General features: G+C 39.2%; 1 protein-coding gene across 7 annotated transcripts in view; it reads right to left on the bottom strand.

Moving 5' to 3' along the window:
* RB1 (RB transcriptional corepressor 1) overlaps positions 1–21,470 on the bottom strand; it is a 191,783-nt gene extending 170,313 nt beyond the window's left edge. For 3 of the 7 annotated variants that reach the window (XM_036249859.1, XM_036249860.1, XM_036249858.1), the window contains exons 1-2: positions 17,407–17,722; positions 14,552–14,678 (exon numbers count right to left, since the gene is read on the bottom strand). In XM_036249859.1, coding sequence (XP_036105752.1) covers positions 14,552–14,678; positions 17,407–17,543 — 264 coding nt within the window. In that variant the 5' untranslated portion in view covers positions 17,544–17,722. Of the gene's footprint in view, positions 1–14,551; positions 14,679–15,420; positions 15,471–16,815; positions 16,959–17,406; positions 17,723–21,435 lie in introns of those variants that run through there. The other 4 variants (XM_036249863.1, XM_036249864.1, XM_036249861.1 and 1 more) reach the window with 4 other exon arrangements.
* Between the last annotated feature and the right edge of the window lie 2,826 nt (positions 21,471–24,296).

Here is a 24,296-nt window from a genome sequence, read left to right as displayed (position 1 = left end):
AAAGGACCAGTCAGAAATGAAGGAGGTACTAACTGAAATAATTTACACAGATTCATTAGTAGACTGGTAAAGCCAAGAAGCAAACCACTGACTTAAAATATAAGGAAGTGATATGTTGTTTTGGGGAGAAAAAAAATGGCGGCGAAGTGAATGGAGCGACCCAGACCGTCTCCCAAGACCAAACTGGATTTACAACGAAAATAAAGGCAAACCGTCAGGAAAGGGCAGCCGAAAGACATCTTGGAGGACCACTTAACCAGAAACACCCACTCAGTCCTGGTAGGCTTGCGAGGACGGGAGAGGGGACCGAGAGCCCCGGGTCCGCAGCGGCCTGGGCAGGGGCCAGGGAACTAGACAGGAAGTTAATTCCACCGTCTTTCTTCCCACCGTGCACGGCCCTGGGAACTCTGTAGCCGGCTAGACTCTCCGCTGAAGCCGCACAGACTCCTGGCCCCCAGGGAACTGGGAGGGACCAGGGAACTCGGCGGACCGGGGAACTAGGCGGAAAGTTAATTCTACCACCTCCCTTCCCGCCGTGCATGGCCCTGGAAACTCTGTAGCCGCTGAAGCCGCACAGACTCACGGCCCCCAGGGAACTCGGCAGGACCGGGGAACTAGGCGGAAAGTTAATTCTACCGCCTCCCTTCCCGCCATGCACGGCCCTGGAAACTCTGTAGCCGCTGAAGCCGCACAGACTCACGGCCCCCAGGGAACTCGGCGAGACCGGGGAACGCGGCGGAAAGTTAATCCTACCGTCTCCCTTCCCGCCGTGCACGGCCCTGGAAACTCTGTAGCCGGCTCAACTCTCCGCTGAAGCCACACAGACTCGTGGCCCCCAGGGAACTCCGCGGGACCGGGGAACTCAGCGGGAAGTTAATCCTACGGTCTCCCTTGCCACCCTGCATGGGCCCTGGGAACACTGTAGCCAGCTAAACTCTCCACTGGAGCCTCACAGACTCGAGGGCCCCAGGGAACTCAACTGGACCAGGGAACACAGTGGGACCAGGGAACTCCGCGGGACCAGGGAACTCAGCAGGAAATTATTCCCACCGCCTCCCTTGCCACCCTGCATGGGCCCTCGTAACGCTATAGCCTGCTAAACTCTCGGCTGGAGCTACACAGACTCCCGGAGAACAGGGGACTTGGCGGGATTAAAGTGGGTCCTCCCTGGAGCATCCAAACCCAGGAGAGGGAGCCACAAACAGCAAAACACCAACACCCACTGAGAAAACTTGGCAGACTCCAAAGCCCATTGTGATAACGAAAATGGTGAGAAACAGAAACAAAAGCCAAATGAAAGATCAAGAGACCTCTACAGAAGATGAAATAAACGAGGTGCAGTTAAGCAAGTTAACAGAACTAGAATTTAGAGCCATGATGTTGCGGAAGCTCAACAGCATGTGTAAGGACATGAGCAACATGAGTAAAGACATAGAAATGTTGAAAATAAACCATCTGGAAATGAAAAACCAACAGGAAGAAATGAAGAATGACATATCAGAAATGAAAAACACACTGGAAGGTCTAAAAAGCAGAGTAGGGGAAGCTGAGGACCGGATCAGTGAATTAGAAGACAGGCTAGAAGAAATCAACCAATCAGAAAACCAAAAGGAAAAAAAGATTAAAAAACAAGAAGAGAGCTTAAGAGAATTGTGAGACAACTGGAAACGTAATAATATTCGTATCATAGGAGTCCCTGAAGAAGAATAAAGTAAGCGAGGGCTAGAGAATATATTCAAAGAAATAGTGACAGAAAACTTCCCTAATTTGGTGAAGGAAGAAGGCATTCAAGTTCAAGAAGCTCAGAGAGCCCCAAGTAAGAAGAACCCAAACAGGCCCACACCAAGACACATAGTAATCAAACTGCCAAAAATTAAACACAAAGAGAGAATCCTAAAAGCAGCAAGAGATAAGCAACAGGTTACCTACAAAAAAACCCCCATAAGGCTCTCAGCTGACTTTTCACAAGAAACATTACGGGCTCGAAGGGAATGGCATGAAGTAATCAAGGTCATGAAAAACAAGGATCTGAATCCAAGACTACTGTACCCAGCAAGGCTATCGTTCAAAATAGAAGGTCAAATAAAGAGCTTCCCAGACAAAATAAGGCTAAGGGAGTACATTAGCACCAAACCAGCACTGCAAGAAATGTTAAAAGGACTACTGTAATTACCAGGAGAAATGGGAAGAAAAATAGAACCACACTAAACAAAAATGGCAATAAATAAGTACATATCAATAACCACCTTAAATGTAAATGGACTGAATGCTCCCATAAAAAGACACAGAGTAGCTGATTGGATAAGAAAGCAAGACTCATCTATATGCTGTTTACAAGAGACCCACCTCACAACAAAAGACTCACATAGATTGAAAGTGAAGGGATGGAAAAAAATCTTTCAAGCAAATGGAAAAGAAAAAAAAGCTGGGGTAGCAATACTGATATCTGATAAAAATAGACTTCAGATTGAAGGCCATAACTAGAGACAAAGAAGCCCACTACATAATATTGAAAGGATCTATCCAAAAGGAAGATATAACCTTGATAAACATATATGCACCCAATATAGGAGCACCAAAATATATTAAAAAACTATTGGAGGACTTCAAAGGAGAAATCGATAGCAATACAATCATAACAGGGGACTTCAACACCCCGCTCACATCACTGGATAGATCCTCTAGACAAAAAATTAGCAAGTAAACAGAGACTCTAAATGAAGCACTAGACCAAATGGATTTAATAGATATCTACAGAGAACTACACCCCAAAACTACAGAATTCACATTCTTCTCAAGTGCACATGGAACATTCTCAAAGATAGACCACATGATAGGGCACAAACTAAGTCTCTACAAGTTCAAGAAGATTGAAATTATAACAAGCATCTTCTCAGACCACAATGGTATGAAACTAGAAATCAATAGCAAGAAGAACATACATACAAAGACATTTTAACACATGGAAGCTAAATAGAATGTTATTAAACAATGAATGGGTCACCGAGGAAATCAAGGAAGAAATCAAAAACTTCCTGGAAACCAATGAAAATGAGGACACAACAATACAAAATCTATGGGATGCAGCAAAAGCAGTTCTGAGAGGGAAGTTTATAGCACTACAGGCCTATCTCAAAAAAGAAGAAAAATCTCTAATAGACTACCTAACCTCACAACTTAAAGAACTAGAGAGTAAACAAAAAGAAAACCCCAGAGCAAGTAGAAGAAAGGAAATAGTAAGGATCAGAGCAGAAATAAACGACATAGAGACCAAAAAAACAATCCAGAGGATCAATAAAACAAAGAGCGGGTTTTTCGAAAAGATAAACAAGATTGATGGACCCTTAGCTAGACTCACCAAGAAACAAAGAGAGAGAACCCAAATACAAAAAATCAGAAATGAAACAGGAGAGATAACAACTGACCCTACAGAAATACAAAAGATCGTTAACAACCACTATGAAAAATTATACGGCAACAAATTCGAAAATCTAAGCGAAATGGACAAATTTCTAGAAACACATAGTCTCCCAAAACTGGATCAGATAGAGAATGAAAACTTGAACAGACCAATAACAACAGAAGAAATTGAAGATGTAATCAAGACTCTTCCAGCAAACAAAAGCCCAGGCCCGGATGGCTTCACAGGGGAGTTTTACCGAACATTCAAAGAAGAACTAATACCCATTCTCCTCAAACTATTTCAAAAAATTCAAGAAGAAGGAAGACTTCCAAACTCGTTTTATGAAGCCAGCATAACTCTAATTCCAAAACCAGAAAAAGACACAACAAAGAAAGAAAACTACAGGCCAATATCCCTGATGAACATAGATGCCAAAATCCTGAACAAAATACTAGCAAATCGGATCCAGCAATACACCAGAAAAATTATCCACCATGACCAGGTGGGATTCATCCCAGGGATGCAAGGCTGGTACAATATTCGCAAATCCATAAATGTGATACACCACATAAATAAAATGAAGAATAAAAACCACATGATCATATCAATAGATGCTGAAAAAGCCTTTGACAAAATCCAGCATCCATTTCTGATAAAACGCTCAGCAGTGTGGGAATTGAGGGATCATACCTAGACATAATAAGGGCCATATATGAAAGACCTACAGCCAACATCATACTCAATGGGCAAAAACTAAAAGCATTTCCCTTAAGAACAGGAACAAGGCAAGGATGCCCACTTTCACCACTCCTATTTAACATAGTACTGGAAGTCTTAGCCACAGCAATCAGACAGGAAGAAAAAATAAAAGGGATCCAAATTGGAAAGGAGGAAGTGAAATTGTCATTATTTGCAGATGACATGATACTGTACATAGAAAACCCCAAAGACTCCACCAAAAGCTTACTAGACTTAATAAATGAATTTGGCAAAGTAGCAGGATACAAAATTAACGTCAAGAAATCGATGGCATTCTTATACACCAATGATGAACTCACAGAAAGAGAAACTAAGCAAACAATCCCATTTACCATTGCAGCAAAAAAATTAAGATACCTAGGAATAAATTTAACCAAAGAGATAAAGGACCTATTCGCAGAAAACTACAGGTCTTTGAAAAAAGAAATAGAGCAAGATGCAAAAAAGTGGAAGAAGATACCCTGTTCATGGATTGGGAGAATTAACATCATTAAAATGTCCATATTACCCAAAGCAATCTATAGATTCAACGCAATCCCCATCAAAATACCAACGGCATACTTCAAAGAATTAGAAAAATTACTTCAAAAGTTCATATGGAACCAAAAAAGGCCTCGAATAGCCACAGCAATCTTGAAAAGGAAGAACAAAGTTGGAGGGATCACAATACCAGATTTCAGGTTATACTACAAAGCCACCATAATCAAAACAGCCTGGTACTGGCACAAGAACAGGTATATAGACCAGTGGAACAGAATAGAGAACCCAGAAATGGACCCTAGGCAATATGCTCAATTAATATTTGACAAAGGTGGCAAGAGCATACAGTGGAGTAAGGACAGCCTCTTTAATAAATGGTGCTGGGAAAATTGGACAGCTACTTGCCGAAAAATGAAACTAGACCATCAACTTACACCCTACACCAAAATAAACTCAAAATGGATAAAAGACTTAAATATAACTCATAAATCCATAAAAATCCTAGAGGAGACTGTGGGCAACAAAATCTCAGACATCATACGCAGCAGAATTTTTACTGACACATCACCTAAGGCAATAAAAACAAAGGAGAAAATGAACACATGGGACTACATCAAACTCAAAAGCTTCTGCACAGCAAAAGATACAATCATCAAAACGGAAAGGCTACCCACTGTATGGGAGAGCATAATTGCCAATGATATATCAGATAAGGGGTTAATTTCCAATACATATAGAGTGCTCATACAACTCCACAAAAGGAAGACAAAGAATCCAATTAAAAAATGGGCAGAGGAACTAAATAGACACCTCTCCAAACAGGACATACAAATGGCTAAGAGACATATGAAGAAATGTTCATCATCACTAATCATCAGAGAGATGCAAATCAAAACAACAATGAGGTATCACCTCACACCTGTCAGAATGGCCGCCATCAACAAATCATCAAACAACAAGTGTTGGCGAGGGTGTGGAGAAAAGGGGACTCTAGTACACTGCTGGTGGGAATGCAGACTGGTGCAGCCACTATGGAAAACAATATGGTGTCACCTCAAAAAATTAAAAATTGATCTCCCATTTGACCCAGTGATCCCACTTCTAGGAATATACCCTACAAAGCATAAAACACCAATCAGAAAGAATATATGTACCCCCATCTTTGTTGCAGCACTATTTACAATCGCTAAGATCTGGAAACAGCCCAAGTGCCCATCAGTAGACGAATGGATTAAAAAGCTGTGGTACATATACACAATGGAGTACTACGCAGCGGTAAGAAAGAAAGATCTCTTATCCTTTGAGACTACATGGAGGGACCTGGAATGTATCATCCTAAGTGAAACAAGCCAAACAGAGAAAGACAAATTTCATATGATCTCACTGATTTGTGGAATATAATGAACATAACAGTTTGAGGACAATCCCCTAAGGAGTGGGGAGGTGAGAGAGGGATGAACCACAGAACTTATATGCATGTATGCATGAACAGTGGACATGGACAACAATCTGGGGAAGGGGCAGGGAGGGAAGGGGGAGGGAGGAATCAGTGGGGGAAAAAAGGAGAATCATTTGTAACAAAAATTAATCAATAAAAAAAATAAATAAATAAATAAATAAAATATAAGGAAGCAAAAAACATCCAATCAGAACAGCAAAACGAAAAAAGAATCCAAAAAAATGAGGATAGTGTAAGGAGCCTCTGGGACAACTTCAAATGTGCCAACATTCGCATCTTGGGGGTGCCAGAAGGAGAAGAGAGAGAAGAAGAAATTAAAAACATATTTGAAATAATAATGCCAGAAAAATTCCCTAACTTGGTGAAGGAAAAAGACATACAAGTCCAGGAAGCACAGAGAGTCCCAAACAAGAGGCCCACACCAAGACACATCATCATCAAAATGCAAAAGGTTCAAGACAAAAGGAGGATCTTAAAAGCAGCAAGAGAAAAGCAGTTAGTTACCACAAGGGAGTTCCCATTAGACTGTCAGCTGATTTCTCAAAAGAAACTTTGCAGGCCAGAAGGGAGTGGCAAGAAATATTCAGAGTGATGAAAAGCAAGAACCTACAACCAAGATTACTCTATCCTTCAAAGCTGTCATTTAAAATCAATGGCCATACAAAGAGTTTCCCAGACAAGGAAAAGCTAAAGGAGTCCATCACCACCAAACCATTATTATATGAAATGCTCAAGGGTCTTCTTGAAGAAAAAGATAAAAAATATGAACAAACAAAATGGCAATAAATATATATCTGTCAACAATTGAATCTACAAACAAAATGAACAAGCAGAACAGAAACATTATCATAGATACAGAGAACATTTTTTTGGTTGCCAGATGGGAGGGGGGTTGGGGGAATGGGTGAAAAGGGTGAAGGGATTAGGAAGTATAAATTGGTTGTTAGACTGACAAATCTCAAAAGGAAGGGGGGTTGGGGAGTGGGAAGAAATAAACCAAAGAACTTATATGTATATATACATAACCAATGGACAGAGACAACAGTGTGGGGAAAGGCAGGAGGGGGGCGGGAGTGGGGAGGTGGGAGTCAATAGGGGGAAAATGAGGAACATCTGTAATACATTCAACAATAAAAATAAGTTAAAAAATAAATAAATAAATAAATAAATAAATAAATAAATAAATAAATGGCAAAAACAGACCCAACTATTTGCTGCCTGTAAGAAACCCACTTTAAATATAAAGACACAAGTCTCTTAGCCATTTGTATGTCCTGTATAGAGAGGTGTCAATTTAGTTCCTCTGCCCATTTTTTAATTGGGTTCTTTATCTTCCTTTTGTTGAGTTGTATGAGCACTCTATATATTTTGGACATTAACCCCTTATCTGATATATAATTGACAGTTATGCTCTCCCATACAGTGGGTTGCCTTTCCATTTGAAGATTGTATCTTCTGTCACTAATCATCAGAGAGATGCAAATTATAACAACAATGAGGTATCACCTCAAACCTGTCAGAATGGCCACCATCAACAAATCATCAAACAACAAGTGTTGGCAAGGGTGTGGAGAAAAGAGGACTCTAATACACTGCTGGTGGGAATGCAGACTGGTGCAGCCACTGTGGAAAACACTATGGTTTTACCACAAAAAATTAAAAATTGAACTTCCATTTGACCTAGTGATCCCACTTCTAGGAATATACACTAAGAGACCTGAAACCCCAATCAGAAAGAATATATGTACCCTCATGTTCACAGCAGCACTATATTTACAATAGCTAAGATCTGGAAACAGCCCAAGTGCCCATCAGTAGACGAATGGATAAAAAAGCTATGGTACATATACACAGTGGAGTACTATACAGCTGTAAGAAAGAAAGATCTCTGATCCTTTGAGATGACATGGAGGGACCAGGAAAGTATTATGCTAAGCGAAACAAGCCAAACAGAGAAAGACAAGTATCGTATGATCTCACTTATTTGTGGAATATAATGAACATAACAGTCTGAGAAATGGGGTAGTCCCAGAGATGTGGAAGTGGTGTACAGATTGACAAACTCCAGAAGAGGAGGTTGTGGGGGAGAGATAAACTACAGAACTTATATGCATGTATGCATGAGCAGTGGACATGGACAACAAAGCTGGGGACAGGGTGGGGAGGGGGGAGGGGGGAATCAGTGGGGGGAAAAAGGAGAAACATCTGTAACAAAAATAAATAAATTAAAATAAATAAATAAAATAAAATAAATAAATATAAAGACACAAATAGGATAAAAGTAAAAGGATTAAAAAATAGGTACAGTATACCAAATACTTATTAAAATAAAGCTGACATTAATATTTTAAAAAGTAGATATCAAAGCAAAGAACATTATGGGGAATAAAGAGGGTCATTTCATTATATATTACATTAATATATGATATATACAATATAAGATATACTAATATTACACTTTATAATGAAAAACAGAATGATCTCTCCCTAGGAGCAGGAACTCTCACAACTTCTATCCAACATTGTATTGAACTCTTAGCCAGTAACAACAGGCAAGAAAAAAGCAAAAAGATTAGAAAGGAAGAAATAAAACTGTCATTGTTCACAGATTACATAATTCTATATGTAAAAACCCTATGAAAACACAAAATGGGTAAAAGACAGAAAGCGACATTTCACTGATGCTACGTAGAGGCACCTGCAGGAGGCAACCAACTGATGTGTCTCTCTCAGTCTCTCCCACATCGATGTCTCTCTCTCTCTCTCTCTCTCTCTCTCTTCCCTCTCTCCCCTCCACTCTCTCTAAAAATTAATGGAAAAAATATTGGGTGAGGCTTAACAACAACAAAAAGATATGTACCATATCATTAGCCATCAAAAAATGTAAATTAAGACCACAATGAGGTATCACTACAGACCTATAAGAATGGCTAAAATAAAAATAGTAACACTGCCAAATGTTGGCAAAGATGCACAGAAGGATCACCATACAATTACGGGAAGAATGTGACACGGTACAACCACTCTGAAAAAGTTTGGCAGTTTCTCATACAATTAAACATATGACCATACCACACAATTGGCAAATGCATTCTTGGGCATTTATTCATCAGAAGAATGAAAACTGATGTCTACACAAAAACCTATACCTGAATGTTCACAGTAACTTTATTCATAATAACTAAAACCTACAAACAATACAGACACCTTTCAATGAGTAAATGGTTAAACAAACTACAGTCTAGCCATACCATGGAATACTATTCAGCAAAAACAAAAAAATATTTCACTCTTATGTAGAATATAAAACTGAAAGCAACAAATGAACAAACAAAAACTCATAGACACAGACAACAATATGGTGGTTACTAGACGGAAGGGGGGAAATAGTAAAGGATAAAAGGGGTCAAATATATGGTGACAGGAGATTTGACTTTGGGTGGTAAACAAACAATGCAATATTATAGAATTGTACACTGGACACCTATTAATTTTATTAACCAATGTCTCCCCAATAAATTTAATTTTAAAAATGAATAAATAAATAGGAACAAACTATTTGCAATGAGCTGAATTATGACCCCACCCTCTTTTTAAAAAAATCATATGTTGAAGCTCTAACCCCAAGTACCTGAGAATGTGACTGTATTTGGAATGGGCCTCAAAGAGGTACAGTAAATTAAAATGAGGACATTAGGGTGGGCTCTAATCTGACTAGTATATTTATAAGAACAGTTAATTTGGACACACAAAAAGATAACAGGGAAGTGTGCATTAAAAAACCATTCCAGAACACATGGAAAAGGTAGCCATCTGCTAGAAAAGGAGGGAGGCCTCAGAAGACACCAAACCTGCAGATATCTATCTCTTCTTGGACTTCTAGCCTCCAGAAAAGTGAGAAAATACATTTCTGTTATTTAAGCCACTCAGACTGTAGTATTTCATTATGGCAGTCCCTGCAAACTAAATATAGGCATACAACTTCAATCAATCCCCAAGGAAATGTGCTGAGTGAAAAAAGCCAGCCCCAAAAGTTAAATACTACATGATCCCATTTATATAAAATTCTTGAAATATAAAATATGTCACGTTATCATTGAATAAAGATTTTATTAAATGTCTATGTAAAGCCAAACTGGTCCATTGGTACTGTCAAGATAATACTTTAAAATACTTTATAAATTAAGTATTTATAATACTTTATTATAATCATAGTCATCTTTGGAGGATGTCACAGAACGAACTCATTAGTTTGAAAACTAGTCAATAAAAACAAAGAATAAAGCACTTATCCTACCTTTTCTGAATAAACTGTACTTCAGAATAAAAATAGCTGATGGAAAAGGTTCTCTTTACAAAAGAATTACAACTAATAATTGAAAAAGGAATGATAAAATTATCGGTTCACCATTAGCAACACCTAATGGATTCAGTAATAACAGCTTACATAAAAAAAAGAGACAAAATAAAACATTATGTATTTCCTAATGGCACACACAAAAATATCTCTTAACTATTTCTTCCAAAAACTATCAAACCAGGATCTAATGGAAGTAGTCAACATTTTTAAGATAAAATATAACATTCATATACATGTTCATCAATGTTTTCTCAGAAAACTGTTTCTCAGCAGCACCTACGTGCACTCAGAATACTAGTACCATTTTCAAATAGAAATGATTGAAAAATAATAGGTAGAGACCTTTCATTACACATAATTTTGTAAAAGTCTGCTTTTTTAAGTTATTAAGAAACCTCTTTATATTTCTATAGTATAACTTAAATGGAATGCCCAAAATTACTCTGATTCCAAGCTCTTCTTTTCCTTTATCTTTCTAAATACAATGACCTATATCACTAAAACAAATGCCTCTATCAAGGGCAATATATTTCAGCTCTTTAATACACACATATATAAAACACACACAAAACCCTAAGAGGTATGATATTCAGGCATGATTTCTACTTTATAGATGAGCAAACTAAGACTCAGAGAATTAACCAATTTGACAAAAATCATATAGCCACAACAAAACTACAATAAAAGTTTTCTGCCTTCATGTCCAAAGCCTTTCCATTCTACCATACTGCCATTCAAGATGTACAAAGAAAACCAAAATTCTAACAATTGATTCATTGTAAGTCATAATATGAACAACACTTGTGGCCAATTTCTTAATGGAAAGTTCCTTCATGCTCTATAAGCAGCACGAACACAATCTAAGCGTAAGACAGCAATCATGTATTATACATTTATTAAACATTTATACAAAAGGGAGAAAACACTGTTCTAGACAAAATACCACAAACCTTTCCTCAAAAAAAATTAATATATGCTTTCATGTATGCACAACTTTTCTTACGCTCAAGAACTTAAAAATATGAATTTTAACGAAGATAGCACATCAAAATCACAACACATGCATTTAAAAATTCAACTGTTTTAACTGACTCTTAAGTTCTAAAAATTTACATGAATTCTTAAGTCAAATTATTCTGCTTGTATGAATTAATATAGGCACTCATTTACACTAATAAGTGCTTTATATGCATAAATTTATTTAATCCACACAGTAAGTACAAAATGCAGAAATTATCTGTCCCTTTTACAGATAAGAAAACTGAGGCCTGAAAATTTTAGGTAACTTGTTCAAGATCACGGAGCTAGTAAATAGTAGATGTGAGACTTCAGTCAGCCTAGTCTGATAACAAATCCTTGCTCTTAACTCATCCTCTATTCCAGAGATTTTCAACCAGTGTGCCACAATAATTTTTAAAACGTGACGATATCTGACTATTTTAGTCAGGGGCACTGACCTCCTCTCCCTTAGACTGTCCAACATAAAAAATAATAACAGCCAACACAACAATAGCCATCCAGTATGAATGAATCAGAATTATACTTTTTTTCCAGATTGGCAAAAAACATATTTTCTGATGTGCCACCAAATTTTAGTAATTAGTTTATGTGTGCCATGAGATGAAAAAGGTTGAAAATCGCTGCTCTATTCCAATAAACATCATCTTCCTTCAGTTGCCAAAAGAGTTCCCTGTGACACCGCATTCCTCTTCTTGTTTCAAAGAAGATAGACAATTGTAACTAGAATAGCTACTTCAAAAACAGGTTAATTTTGTCATTACATTTGCTTCTCAGCACACACTCTGTCACATTCTTCCTTAGAAATTATTGTATAAATGTAGGTTAAGTTCTCAGGCCAACCCTCAAAAACTTAAATCACATAATATTTCTAGGTAAAAGTGTGGTAAATTGTAACAGGACAATACATCATCCTCTGTAATACCTCCCAAAAAAGTACCCAAAACCCCAAAGGTAACATGAAATTCCTTTCTTATCTTCCTCCAGTACACAACCAGAAATTATTTCACGTTTTAGTCCCCATCATGAGCTCCATTAGGAAATGAAATTTAAACTATGCCAGTTCCCATGGAAAGCAAGGGCAAAGCCAGGAGGAGAAGAGGGTAGAATAAGAAAATATAACATTTATTCCTATATGTATTTAAGTCTGAAGCCCAAGAGGACCTATTATTATTACTATACTATTACTACTATAGTTCAATAAAAAAAAAAAGTGTTGCACTGAACTAGAAACCTAGTTACATATTGCACTACTTGCAAAGAGATTTAGAACACGGCCCACTTATAAATAGGAGATTAGTTAGATTCACTAATACTCTATAATCAGCTACCCTTTCCCAACTCTCTGAAAGCTAAAAGCCTAGTTTTTAAGGAAGAGAGAGAAGTGAAGAAGCTATGACTCCCTTTAACTGCACATGCAAAAAACAAAACAAAAGACGGCTTATGCTTTGGGATGATAATACCAAAATCATTCATCCATGATACTTCAGTATTCCTTTTTTAGTAAGGATTTCTAGAATATGTTCAGATCTTTGGAATTGTGAGATGTGTTTTCTCTTTATCACCAGATGCTATAGACTAAATGCTTGTGTCCTCCCCAAATTCATATGCTGAAACCTATTGTCCAACATGATGGTATTATGAGGTGGGGCCTTCAGGCGGTGATTAGGTCATAAAGGCATGGCCCTCTTGAATGGGATGAGTGCTCTTATAAAAGAGGCTAGAGAAAACTCCCACCCTCCCTTTCCACCATGTGCAGCCAGTGACAAGGCACTATGATTCAGAACGTGGGCCCTCACCAACACAGAATCTGCCATCATCATGATCTTGGACTTCCCAGTCTCCAGAACTGTGAGAAATAAATTTCTGTTGTTTATAAGCCACACACTCTATGGTATTTTGTTACAGCAGCAAGAGTAAACTTAGACATTAGAGAATTTTTTTTTCTGTGTTGATCTGATCAGCAAAAAGAGACAGATGTACTCTAATACAATGCTGATGAGAAATTAAATTCATTAAAAATGACTGTCTGGCGTGCAATTTAGCAATAATTACCAAGAATTTTATAAATGTTTATAGCTTTTAACTCAGTAGCTCAAGTTGTAAAAAATGACTCTAATAATCAGTCATTCATTCATTTATTTAACAAATTATCAAGGATTTATTTTGTGCCAAACATTATTCTTATGCATAAGGAAGGACATTTATCTCATTATTTTATAGAGGAAAAAAGTAAGTGTCTAATAACAGTAAGAGTTCACAAATTAAAATGCCTCTAGTGAATAAAATATTATACTACCATGAAAACTACATTATCAAATACCAGAAAATATTTCATAACAAGAAAATGCTCATGATATGTTAAGAAAAAAATTTAAAGCAAGATACAAAAGTATATGTAACAATATATAACTATACATAGATCCCAAATCTGTGTGTTAGATCTTATTAGAAAAGGATCATGGTCAAGTTACTTAACTTCATTCTACTTCAGTGTCTTCATCTATAAAATGAAGATTTTACATAATACATGTAAAATAAAGATTTTATATTTCACATTCCACTGGACTGCTAAATGAGTAATTTGCAAGTGCTTACAATATTTCCCCAGTAAATATAAAACACTAGTAATTATTTTCAAGTATTATTTATTGTTACAAACACACATATATATATATGTAAAGAAAAAAAAATGGAAGAAACATCAAAATATTATCAAACCTGAATTCTAACAAAACTAATTAAGACTTACAGGAAATTTGAACACTCACTGCATATTTAAAAATGTTAAAATTATTTTATAGGGTATGGGATTGTTTTTAAAAAAAATCTTTATATCACAGTGAAATATTTATAAATAAAATATATCTAAGATTAGCTTTACAAAACTTTGATGGGGGGCTTATATGGTACTTTTAAAAAATGTTATCAGAGGTAAATTACCTCTTGGTAATAAAAGTATTACTAGTTTTTCTTTTCTTTATCTTTTTCTATTTTCTAAATTTTCTACAGTCATCCAAAAAAAATTTTAAGGTGAGAAAAATATATTCAAAAATTTTAGGAAAATCCTTACCAATACTCCATCTGCAGATGAAACTTTCTCCCAAGTTAACCAAGCTCTTTCTCTGACATGTTCTGGTATCTTTAATTTCTGACATAATGCAGTAAAATCAGGTTCTTCAGTTTCTTCAAACTCAAGCCTATCAAATAAAAATATAATTTAATAGGCACAAAATTACAAATCAAACTAATTAAACATTTGTTTCAATGATCTGTAAATAATGGCACTACTCTGAAAGCTAGCATCATAAATACTTTATAGATCCTACTTAGAATTTAAGCATTATATTTATATTTTTCATAGTCTTTCCAAAATAAGAATACCACACAGTGAAAAATGTTTGCTGGCCTGGTGAGTCACATACGAACACTTCAGAGTAGCAAAATAGCTTTCTGAAGGAAAGTAGTAAGTAAAATAGCTAAAGCTGTTTGGAAAAACTGGGATAACAATAACAGCAAGAAGAGGAAAGCCCATTATTACAGAATCAATTCACTATCAGTGACTTAGTTAAAATAGAGTCTACACTTATCAATGTTTTATATACATAATCTACCTACTAGCATTTCTTCCATGATGAGTAACGACATAAATTATTCTTGTTGACTAATTCCTTTTCATTCATTTAATGTCTATTTGGCATCTAATAATATTATGATGAATAACTAATAATTTTATATATTAACAGTGTGTATAATACTGTATAAATAATGTACATATAATATGAGAAATACCTAATAATCTTTTAGTATTTACTATGACCCCGCATAAAGTAGCTTAGATGCATAGTTTCACTGAATCCCCACATTAGCCCTATTAGGTAAGTACTCTTATTATCCTTATTTTACAGATAAATACCAAATCAGAGAAGTTAAAGCACTCACCTGGGATGACAGCCAATAACTGGGAACCTTGACATAAACCCAATAGTCTAACTTCATAATTCATGCCCTTGACCACTTCTCCAGACTGCCAATCCTCTTTCAAAACATAATTAACTTTTGGATATCTCAACAATGAAGACAGCATGCTGTTACTAGTGAGAATTTCCCTCCCAATTATATAATTTAGGCCAGAGACAATGCAACAGAAATAGGATCTCAACTTTCAAGGTAGAAACTGACTCTGTCAGTGGAAGTGCAGTTGGACTGGGCCCTACGTTAAGTTTCTTGGCCTCAGATTGCCAGGCAGTGGTTCTATCCTTGCCAAGCAGTTACTCTATAGAGTTTGATTGGCCATGCTAAAGAAACCTTTTGTGGATATGAATAATCAAGAGCAAACTGTATTTTGCATGGCTTTAAATTACAAGATAATTTAATAACTCTACTATTTAAGGTATATAAAAAAGCAAGGGAAAATTTTTTTAAAAAACCAAGTCTCAGATGATGGCCAGAACTTCGATATTTCTGGTTATCATTCAATAATTGAAAATGCACCCAAACCTCTGTTAATAACATAGAACACTTCACTAGGGAGACTACTGCTCTTTCCAAAGGGAAACGTTCAAGTATTGAATACATTAGAGTTTTATCAGAAATTAAAGTAATATCTTCTCCCAGAAACATCCCCGGACTTTTTTAAACTGGTGAGTATGACTTTTGACTCATAAGACAGTCTATTTAAATATATGGATTTTTAATAGTCTTTCGCTAGCCATTTCCAAAAGCCCATACCAGTCTTTTACAACTTGGCCTGAATTCTATCAGTGTCTGGGGAAGTGAAAGAAACAGGACTGGGCAATGGACTAAAAAGAGGGAAGGAATGGTGAGTAACAGAAAGGAATCTCATTCCCCTGCAATGGATATGCGATCTTAAAGTAGGACCAGTGCTGACAAGAATAATGACAATTATACATTTTCAATCTTAGCTCATTAACCATAGAGTATCACAATCAAGAAAAATAACTGCTCATTATTATATGATATCGTGACTTTATTAAATTTAAATTCCATTTAGGAAAATAAAGATTCACAAGAACACTGATTTTGTACCCAAACGGGGGGTGAGGGGGTGGGGCGCAACAGGACCCTTGCTGGCTCCAAGCCAAAAGGCAAAATGGAAAAAATAATGAGACATGCTGAAGCCGACTAACATGCAACAAGAAAGAAAGAAAAAGCTTAGAAACTTTTAAGCTAAACTTAGGCTAAACTTGTGCCCATACACCAGTTCCTCTAAAGAGTTTTACGTTCCGCTCCACCAGTCACTACCGTGGCTCTGAGTCCCCAAGAACGCAAAGCACTGCCATTAGAGAACCCTACAAAGCACCCCAGCCAAGTCACCTGGGGGAACTGACACCCAGGACCCGAACTTGCGTCCAATGGCGTCTCCGCAGCAGCGTCCACGCTCCTCTGGTTGGCCTCTGCCGGAACGAGGCTGCGGCGGCGGTTGCACGCCCAGAGGAAAACATTGCCAACTGTGTATCCCAGGAGACCACAACAGAGAGCCACACGACCACCGGAGTACTGCAACTCTCAACAGGAGAGAGACTCTCCACCAGACACCAGTCTTGGGGGGTTTGCCCTCCCCCAGGTTTGATGTGGCCTCGAAATCACCCGCCGCCTGCGAGCCTGTCGTCCCGCGGAGGAAAGGCGGCACCTGTCACTTCGCTCAGGGACTCGAGCCCCACCCGCCCGACACCTGTCAAGCTGGAGCCAGACCCCTTCCGGCTGCCCTCCACTGGATCCCAAACCCAGAGCCCTGTCACCCTCCTCCAGGCGCTGCGGGCGGTGGGGGACAGGGAGGGACCCCCTCCCGCCGGCCGCGGCCCCCGGCGAAGACGCGCCCCCGTCAGACGCCGCGGCGCCAGCCCCGACGCATCCTCCGGGCACCCATCCCGCGCGCCGGCCGCCGCAGCGGCTTTGCTCGCTCACCTGGCCAGGGGCAGGTCCTCAGGGCCACTGTCCGGTTCGGGGTCCCCCTCAGGAGGGGGCGGCGGCGGCGACGGCGGCAGCGGCGCAGGGGGTGCGGCGGCAGAGGCGGCAGCTCTCCGGGGGGTTTTGGGCGGCATGACGCCCCGCCAAAGCAGGAGCCAGCGAGCGCTGAGGAGGGTCGGGGAGGGAGGCCGCGCGCACGTCGGGTCACGCCCCGTCCTCTCCCGACTCCCGTTACAAAAATAATATGAATGTCCCCTGAGAAAAACCCACAAGCCCTCCCCTGACCGGCAACCAAGCGCCGCGTCCAACCGCGGGAAAACGTCACTTCCGCCCGCGGCGTCACGTCCGAGAGGCTCCGGGCCCGCCGGCGTCGGGAGGGAACCGGGGCGCCGGGTGGTGCGCGGGCGGGGGCGCAAGGTCGGGCGATCTGGGCAGGGAGCCCGGGCCTGCGCCCAGGCTCCTTTCCTGAGGCCGCGGCCGCCGCCCAAACCTGTCTCTACCCGAAACTTCCCCTTCCAGGCATGGATGCCGGTAACGGGGCATTGCCCGGTCTGGTGGGTTAGATTGGGCCCATCTCCATCTGTGGGTGGACCCGGGGTGCGGCTCAGGCCTCCGGCACTATCTGGGGAGCGCACCCTCCGCGGGCACGCCCCTCTCCTCGGGGCGGCGCCCTCCCGCCGCGCTCCTCCCGCCGGTCCGTTAAGCGGAGTGGGCCCAAACAAAAAACAGACCGATGGAGCAGCGCCTGGGAGCCGGGCTCTGCCAACCGCCAGGAGAGGCAGACTCTGGGGCAATTATTGGCGTTTCAGGGGTCACTAGTTAGGGACGGGAGGAAGGCTGTGGGTAAAGAACATATACTGTGACAAATGTTTTAGTAGTGGTGTCAAACCCAGAAGTGCGCCCTGGCTGGTTTGGCTCAGCGGTTGGAGCAACAGCCTGCCGACTAGAGAGTTCCGGGATCGGTTCCCGCCAGGGGCACGTACCAAAAGAAGGAAAAAAAACAAAACAAAAAAACAAAAACCTACGAATGTCTGAGGGACATCTTCAGAGAAACAGTAGCAGTTGAATAGGATTTTGCCAGAGAGACATAACACTTAAGGAGGTATAACTGTAGATGATGGAAAAAAATTAAGTGGAATAAATAATCACTTAAAATAATCACTTAAAATGGAGTCCGGAGGCTGTTAGGGAAGTGGGGATTATAGGCGTCTTGTGCTTCAGCTCTCAGAGCTGCTATTAAATTGCTAAACTCAGCTCAGGCCCAGCCATAAACTTTCTGGAACAGTCACTACTACATGGACATATATATATGGATTTGACTTCCTTCATTTATTTTTTCTTTTGCCTCCCTTGTTTGTATGTTGGAACTAACTAATCCCTGTAATTTACCAACCTATCCTTTATTTGCATGAAAGAATTACATCTTGTGGTTTTGCCTTTATAAATCCTGCCTTTCTTTGTTCTGTTCAGAGCACAGTTTGGATTGCTACCTGAATCTGGGTCTCTCAGATTCTAATTATTTTTTAAGACCCTCCCAAATAAATGTTTATTTGTTTTATAGCCTCACATCTTTATTGGTTAACATTATGTACTATGAATTGTGTTGGTCATTTTACATAATTATCTTAATCCTCAAAACAGATACTTCAAATGAGTAGTGCATAGTATTATTCCACTTTGCAAATGGGGAAACAGGCTCAGAGGAGTTAATTTGCCCAATACTCCAGAGCTGATGGGTGCCAGAAGATTTGAACCCAGGTATATTTGACTCCACTTATCCATTACATTGTATTGATAGAGAAAACACCAAGAAGAGAGAAGCAGCATGTGCAAAGGCACAAACACATCACAGAAGAGCTTGAGGGTACTACCACCATCAAACACTGGCTTAAATACTGTCTCTTCCGTCTCTTGGTATTTAATTATAATAATAAGTTATCTAGTTTTAGTACATATTTTTCTGTCTTTGGCAGATGCTGTGGATTGCCCAGTCAGAACTTCCCAACTAAGCTGCTGTGAATGAAATACAGTTGTGCTCTGATGGGAATCTCCTTGTCTTTGGAAAAGCTGTGCAGAGCTGAAGCAGCAAGAGCCTTCAGGCAAGTCATGGCAACAAACTTCTTGGGTTTATCCCAGTGAGTGGTATGATGGATTACCATTTTCTGTGTATGTCATGACATGTACTAGAATGTACAAAGGGTTGGCAATCATCAGCCTACTCAACAGCCCAGCTGTATTTGTAAGCCTGCTATATCAGCCAGAGTTCAGAAACCCTCTCTTAAGAGCCAAAAGTTTGTCAGGAGGTAGAGTCCATGCCCAGCTCCAACTACAGAGAGCAGATACCATCAAAGTAGTAATCCTATTCACCTTGCCCAGGATTAGTGTAGGCAGAAGCTCAGGGTGCAGTTTGGTCTTTGCTACATCAAAGGTAGTCCACTGGGAGCCTGCTAAAATGAGATACAAGTATGACACAGTTCTTCTTAACCATTATGAGGATGTTACCTTGCAATTGCTGCAGCCATTGTGACCTAAGAGAAGCTGACTTGAGGATAAAGCAGAAATGTTAAGGATGGAACAGTAGGAAAAAAAGAAAGAAAAAATGGGCCTCTGGCCTGTTTGGTTCAGCGGTTAGATTATCAGCCTGCAGACCAAAGAGTCTTGAGTTCAATTCTGGTCAAGGGCATGTACCTCAATTGCGGTTGGATCCCCAGCCCTGGTCGGGGTTGCGCAGGAGGCAACCAATCAATATGTCTCTCACATTGATGTTTCTCTCTCTTTCTCTCTCTCTCTGCCCGCCCTCCTACTCTATCAGAAGATAAAAGGAAAAATATCCTCGGGTGAGGATTAAAAAAAAAAATGGGTCCTTGGTGACATAACTGAGCCTCTGACTTAACCAGAAAGTATCATAAATCATAATATTTCTCTAACGAGCTCCTTCAGGATGGAGACCAAATCATCATTGTAGCCTTAGTACCTAGCACAGTGTTGTGCACAAAGTAAATCCTTGCTTGCTAAAAGTGGGGTGGGCAGGAGAGCACAGGAAAGTTCTGGGAACTAAAGTAAACTCACTTTAAAAATAGGTATAACTTGCTTTATTAAACCCAGTTTGTCAACATCTGGATTTACCCCATTTATGATAAATCAAAGAGAGATTTCTCAGTTTACAAAAGTATGTAAATTAATTTAACTGTTTCCTACTACATTTAAATCTTTATACACATCAGGAACAATTGAGTCAATCAAAATCCTTACTTCCTGTTGCACTACCAAAGTAGTACTAGAAATTTTTCGGATTCTTAAAAAAGCTTCCCCTGATACTCCCATGCCTCCATAGTAGTTTTAAGATTGCCATTAAGACCAAATAAAGATCTTTCTTAGATTTTCTATCTGGAGATAGAACTTTTTCAGCTTGAATTCCCTTCAGTGATATTATGGTATTTTTTTTTTAAGTCTCTCCTAGCCTAAAAAAAATTCTTCCATTGACCTTTTTTCTGCTCATAAGCTACCAAACTTATGTTTCCTTGTGTGTACAATCTAGCTTCTGGAAAGCAAAGTCCCCATTTGCTCTCTCTCCATCCCCAATTCCTCAGCCTACTAGTGCCTGCCTCTTTTCTACCAGCACCACCACTCTAGCACTCCACTGAAATCATTTTTTCAAAAGTCACCAGTGTCGCCCTGGCCGGTTTGGCTCAGCGGTTGGAGCATCGGCCTGCAGTACAGAGAGACCCGGGTTCGGTTCCCACTAAGGGCACGTACCTCGGTTGCAGTTTGTCCCCGGCCCTGGTTGGTCATGCAGGTGGCAGCCACTCGATGTGTCCCTTCACATCGATGTTTCTCTCTCTCTCTCTTCCTCTCTCTCCCTCCCGCTCTATCTGTACAAAAAATGGAAAAATGTCCTCAGGTGAGGAAAAAAAAAAAAGTCACCAGTGTCCTAATTATCAACTCATGGTTTCTTTTTGGTCCTCAACCTACTTAACCTTTCTGGCAGTTAACACTGATAACCACTTCCTCTTTCTTAATATTTACCTTATCTTCCGCAAATCCATGGTCTCCTTGTCTTCCTTCTCCCTTCTGCTACTTCATAAACTCCTCCACTAGTTTTTCTCCCAGTCTCTTCAGGGCAGGTTCCCTGAACGGCACTGCCCAAAGTGGTCTTTAGACCAGTCCCAGTTTGCACACTGTTTGTGTTTGGTCCATAAGGAGATAAGTACAGAAATTAAGAGTAAATGCTTAGCAGCATTTGTAACTGTAAAATTTCATCAGTATGCAAGCACATAATCAATGGACAACTAATTAAACAGAGTACAGCGCAGTTCAGATGTTCTCCAGCATATGTGGTGAGTTGCAGGTAGCATGGCTGTGTCCTTGGCATGTACAGTAGGACCACAGTATTTCAAGGTTAATTTGTCAACTGCAACCCAAAAGTGAGTGAAAAATTATATATATTTACTTTTATGATGTTATTTTTTATAGTCATTTGAATTTTAAATCCAGCCTATTTTTGAAATTCCTAGCTAAATTAGGGAAGTAAAATTTGTGTCATTGTTTTTAACCCTAAATTATAGATGGCAAAATAAGCTTCACTGTTCTGGTTTGTCAAGAAAAGACACACATCAGTAGAGAGTTAGTACTACTAGTAGTGCTTTAGTAATAGTAGTAAACCAAATAATGACCAGAGAAGTGATCTCAAGGTATATGTTTGTACTAATTTCATTCAGAAGTATATAATCTGAGTTCATAGCCATAACTCATAGTAAAGTACCAAAACTGCAAACTGACAAATGAAGCAATAAAGCCATCGAACTTCACTGGTATTGACATATAAAATATAAAGAAACCAATTTTGAATTTGATAAAACATTTTGAGTTTTTATTTTTCATGAAAATAAACTCTACACATAAGAAATTCATGGCCCTGGCCAGTTTGGCTCAGAGGTTAGAGCATCGACCTGTGGTTCAGAGACACCGGGTTCAGTTCCCAGTAAGGGCACATACCTTGGTTGCAGTTTGTCCCTGGCCCTGGTTGGGTTGTGTGGGTAGCGGCCACTTGATGTGTCCCTTTCACGTCGATGTTTCTCTCTCTCTCTCTCTCTGTTCCTCTCTCTCCCTCCCACTCTATCTGAACAAAAAATGGAAAAATGTCCTCAAGTGAGGATAAAAAAAAAAAATTCATGGGTATAGAATCCATTTTTCCCATTGAAAGATAATTTAAATGTAACTATAACTTAAAAGAAATTTTGAGACCTGGTTACAGATAAAGAATTGACAATAAAATTTAAAAATAAAGCATTGTTTGCTTCATTTTGGATAAAAATTAAAAATTAATATCCTGAGCTTGCTGAAATCGCTTTAAAATCTTTTCTTCTATTCCCTTAAACATACCTTTGAGAGACTGGTTTCTCTGCTATGATTGTTGTTAAATAAACATAGAAACAGTTTAGATACACTACATTATCTCCTGCTAGTGGCTTTGTCAGAAATGCAACCTAGAGTAAATAATTTAACAAACAAAAAGTACATTCATTTGTGATGTTAAAAACTTTAAAATATTGACAAACTTAAAATACTAAATATTGTTATAGCATTTAATATGGGAAATCACTAATTTATTACCAAGGTTTGTTTAGTTGTTATGACTGTGAAATCATCAAAAATTAAGGGTATATTAGAAATCCTCTATTAATCATCTACATGTACACTTTCAGTGAACAAAGTGTAGTTTTGTAGTTTTTCTCTCTTATCCTGTTATCTTTTATTCTAACTGTTTTCTGAAATGTAATTTTGTATCTGTTTAAAATACTAGAATATATGAGCTTGTATGTGGTGTGCCTTTGTTTGTCTTCATTTCATTTTTCCAGTACTTTTTATAATTTTAGTTTCCAAAAGTGTCAATGGAAAATCGGAAATTAAGAAGTTTCTTTAAAGACAATGTGAGATAGCACTAGCCTAGAAGATCCTCAACTTTCTTCTTGCTCTATTTTACTTTTCATGATTTAAATTACCTCCCATTTGTGTGGGTTCTTAGATTCTTTCAGGGTTTAAGAAACAGAGACCTTCTCAGTTTACCTGAATTATTCAGGGTTAATGATTAGTTTAGGGGGGGAAAGTGAAGAAGACAACAAAAAGAGTCCCTTCTGCTACACTTGGGCTCCCCTCCCTCCTGCACCTGTGAATGGTGTTACTGTTCATCTCTTTATGCTGTTCTGCTGCAATGACGTTCTCTCCATGCCACCAATTCACACTCATCAGGAGAAAGAATATGATTGATTCCCCCACTAAACTGCAATTTACATTAGCAGGGCCAGATAACAATTTGCAGGGCCCAGTGCAAAATGAAAATGCAGAACCCTTTGTTTCAAAAGTTATTGAGGTTTTTTAAGCCCGGCTGGTGTGGCTCAGTGGAGCAACATCGACCCATGCACCAAAATGTCGCAAGTTCGATTCTCAGTCAGGGCACATGCCCAGGTTGTGGGCCAAATCCCCAGTCAGGGGGCATGCTGCAGGCAGCCAATTGATGTTCTCTCTCATCGATGTTTCTATCTCTCCCTCTCCCTTCTTCTCTCTCTAAAGATCAATAAAGGAAAAAAATTTTTAGAAAAAAGTTATTGAGGTTTTCAAGATGGTGACATCAGAACATTAAACTAAGCATAAGGCCCTTCTAACTGCATGGCTCACATGCCCTAAAGCCAGTCCTGTCCATGAGGGTAGATCTATATCTGTTCTGCTAACTGTGGTGTCCCTGTGCCTAGTATATGTCTGTGGCACTGAGCAGTCAGTTGGACTTGACACCAAGAGATAGCTAGTTTTGCTATTACACAATTATATTAGTTTCTTCTCTTTCCCTGCCCATTCCCTTTTGTCTTGACTCTTGTTTCTCTCAAATTGCA

This window comes from Molossus molossus, unplaced genomic scaffold (genome assembly GCF_014108415.1).
Source record: "Molossus molossus isolate mMolMol1 unplaced genomic scaffold, mMolMol1.p scaffold_m16_p_9, whole genome shotgun sequence".
Taxonomy (NCBI): domain Eukaryota; kingdom Metazoa; phylum Chordata; class Mammalia; order Chiroptera; family Molossidae; genus Molossus; species Molossus molossus.
This window is presented reverse-complemented; position numbering and strand designations above follow the sequence as displayed.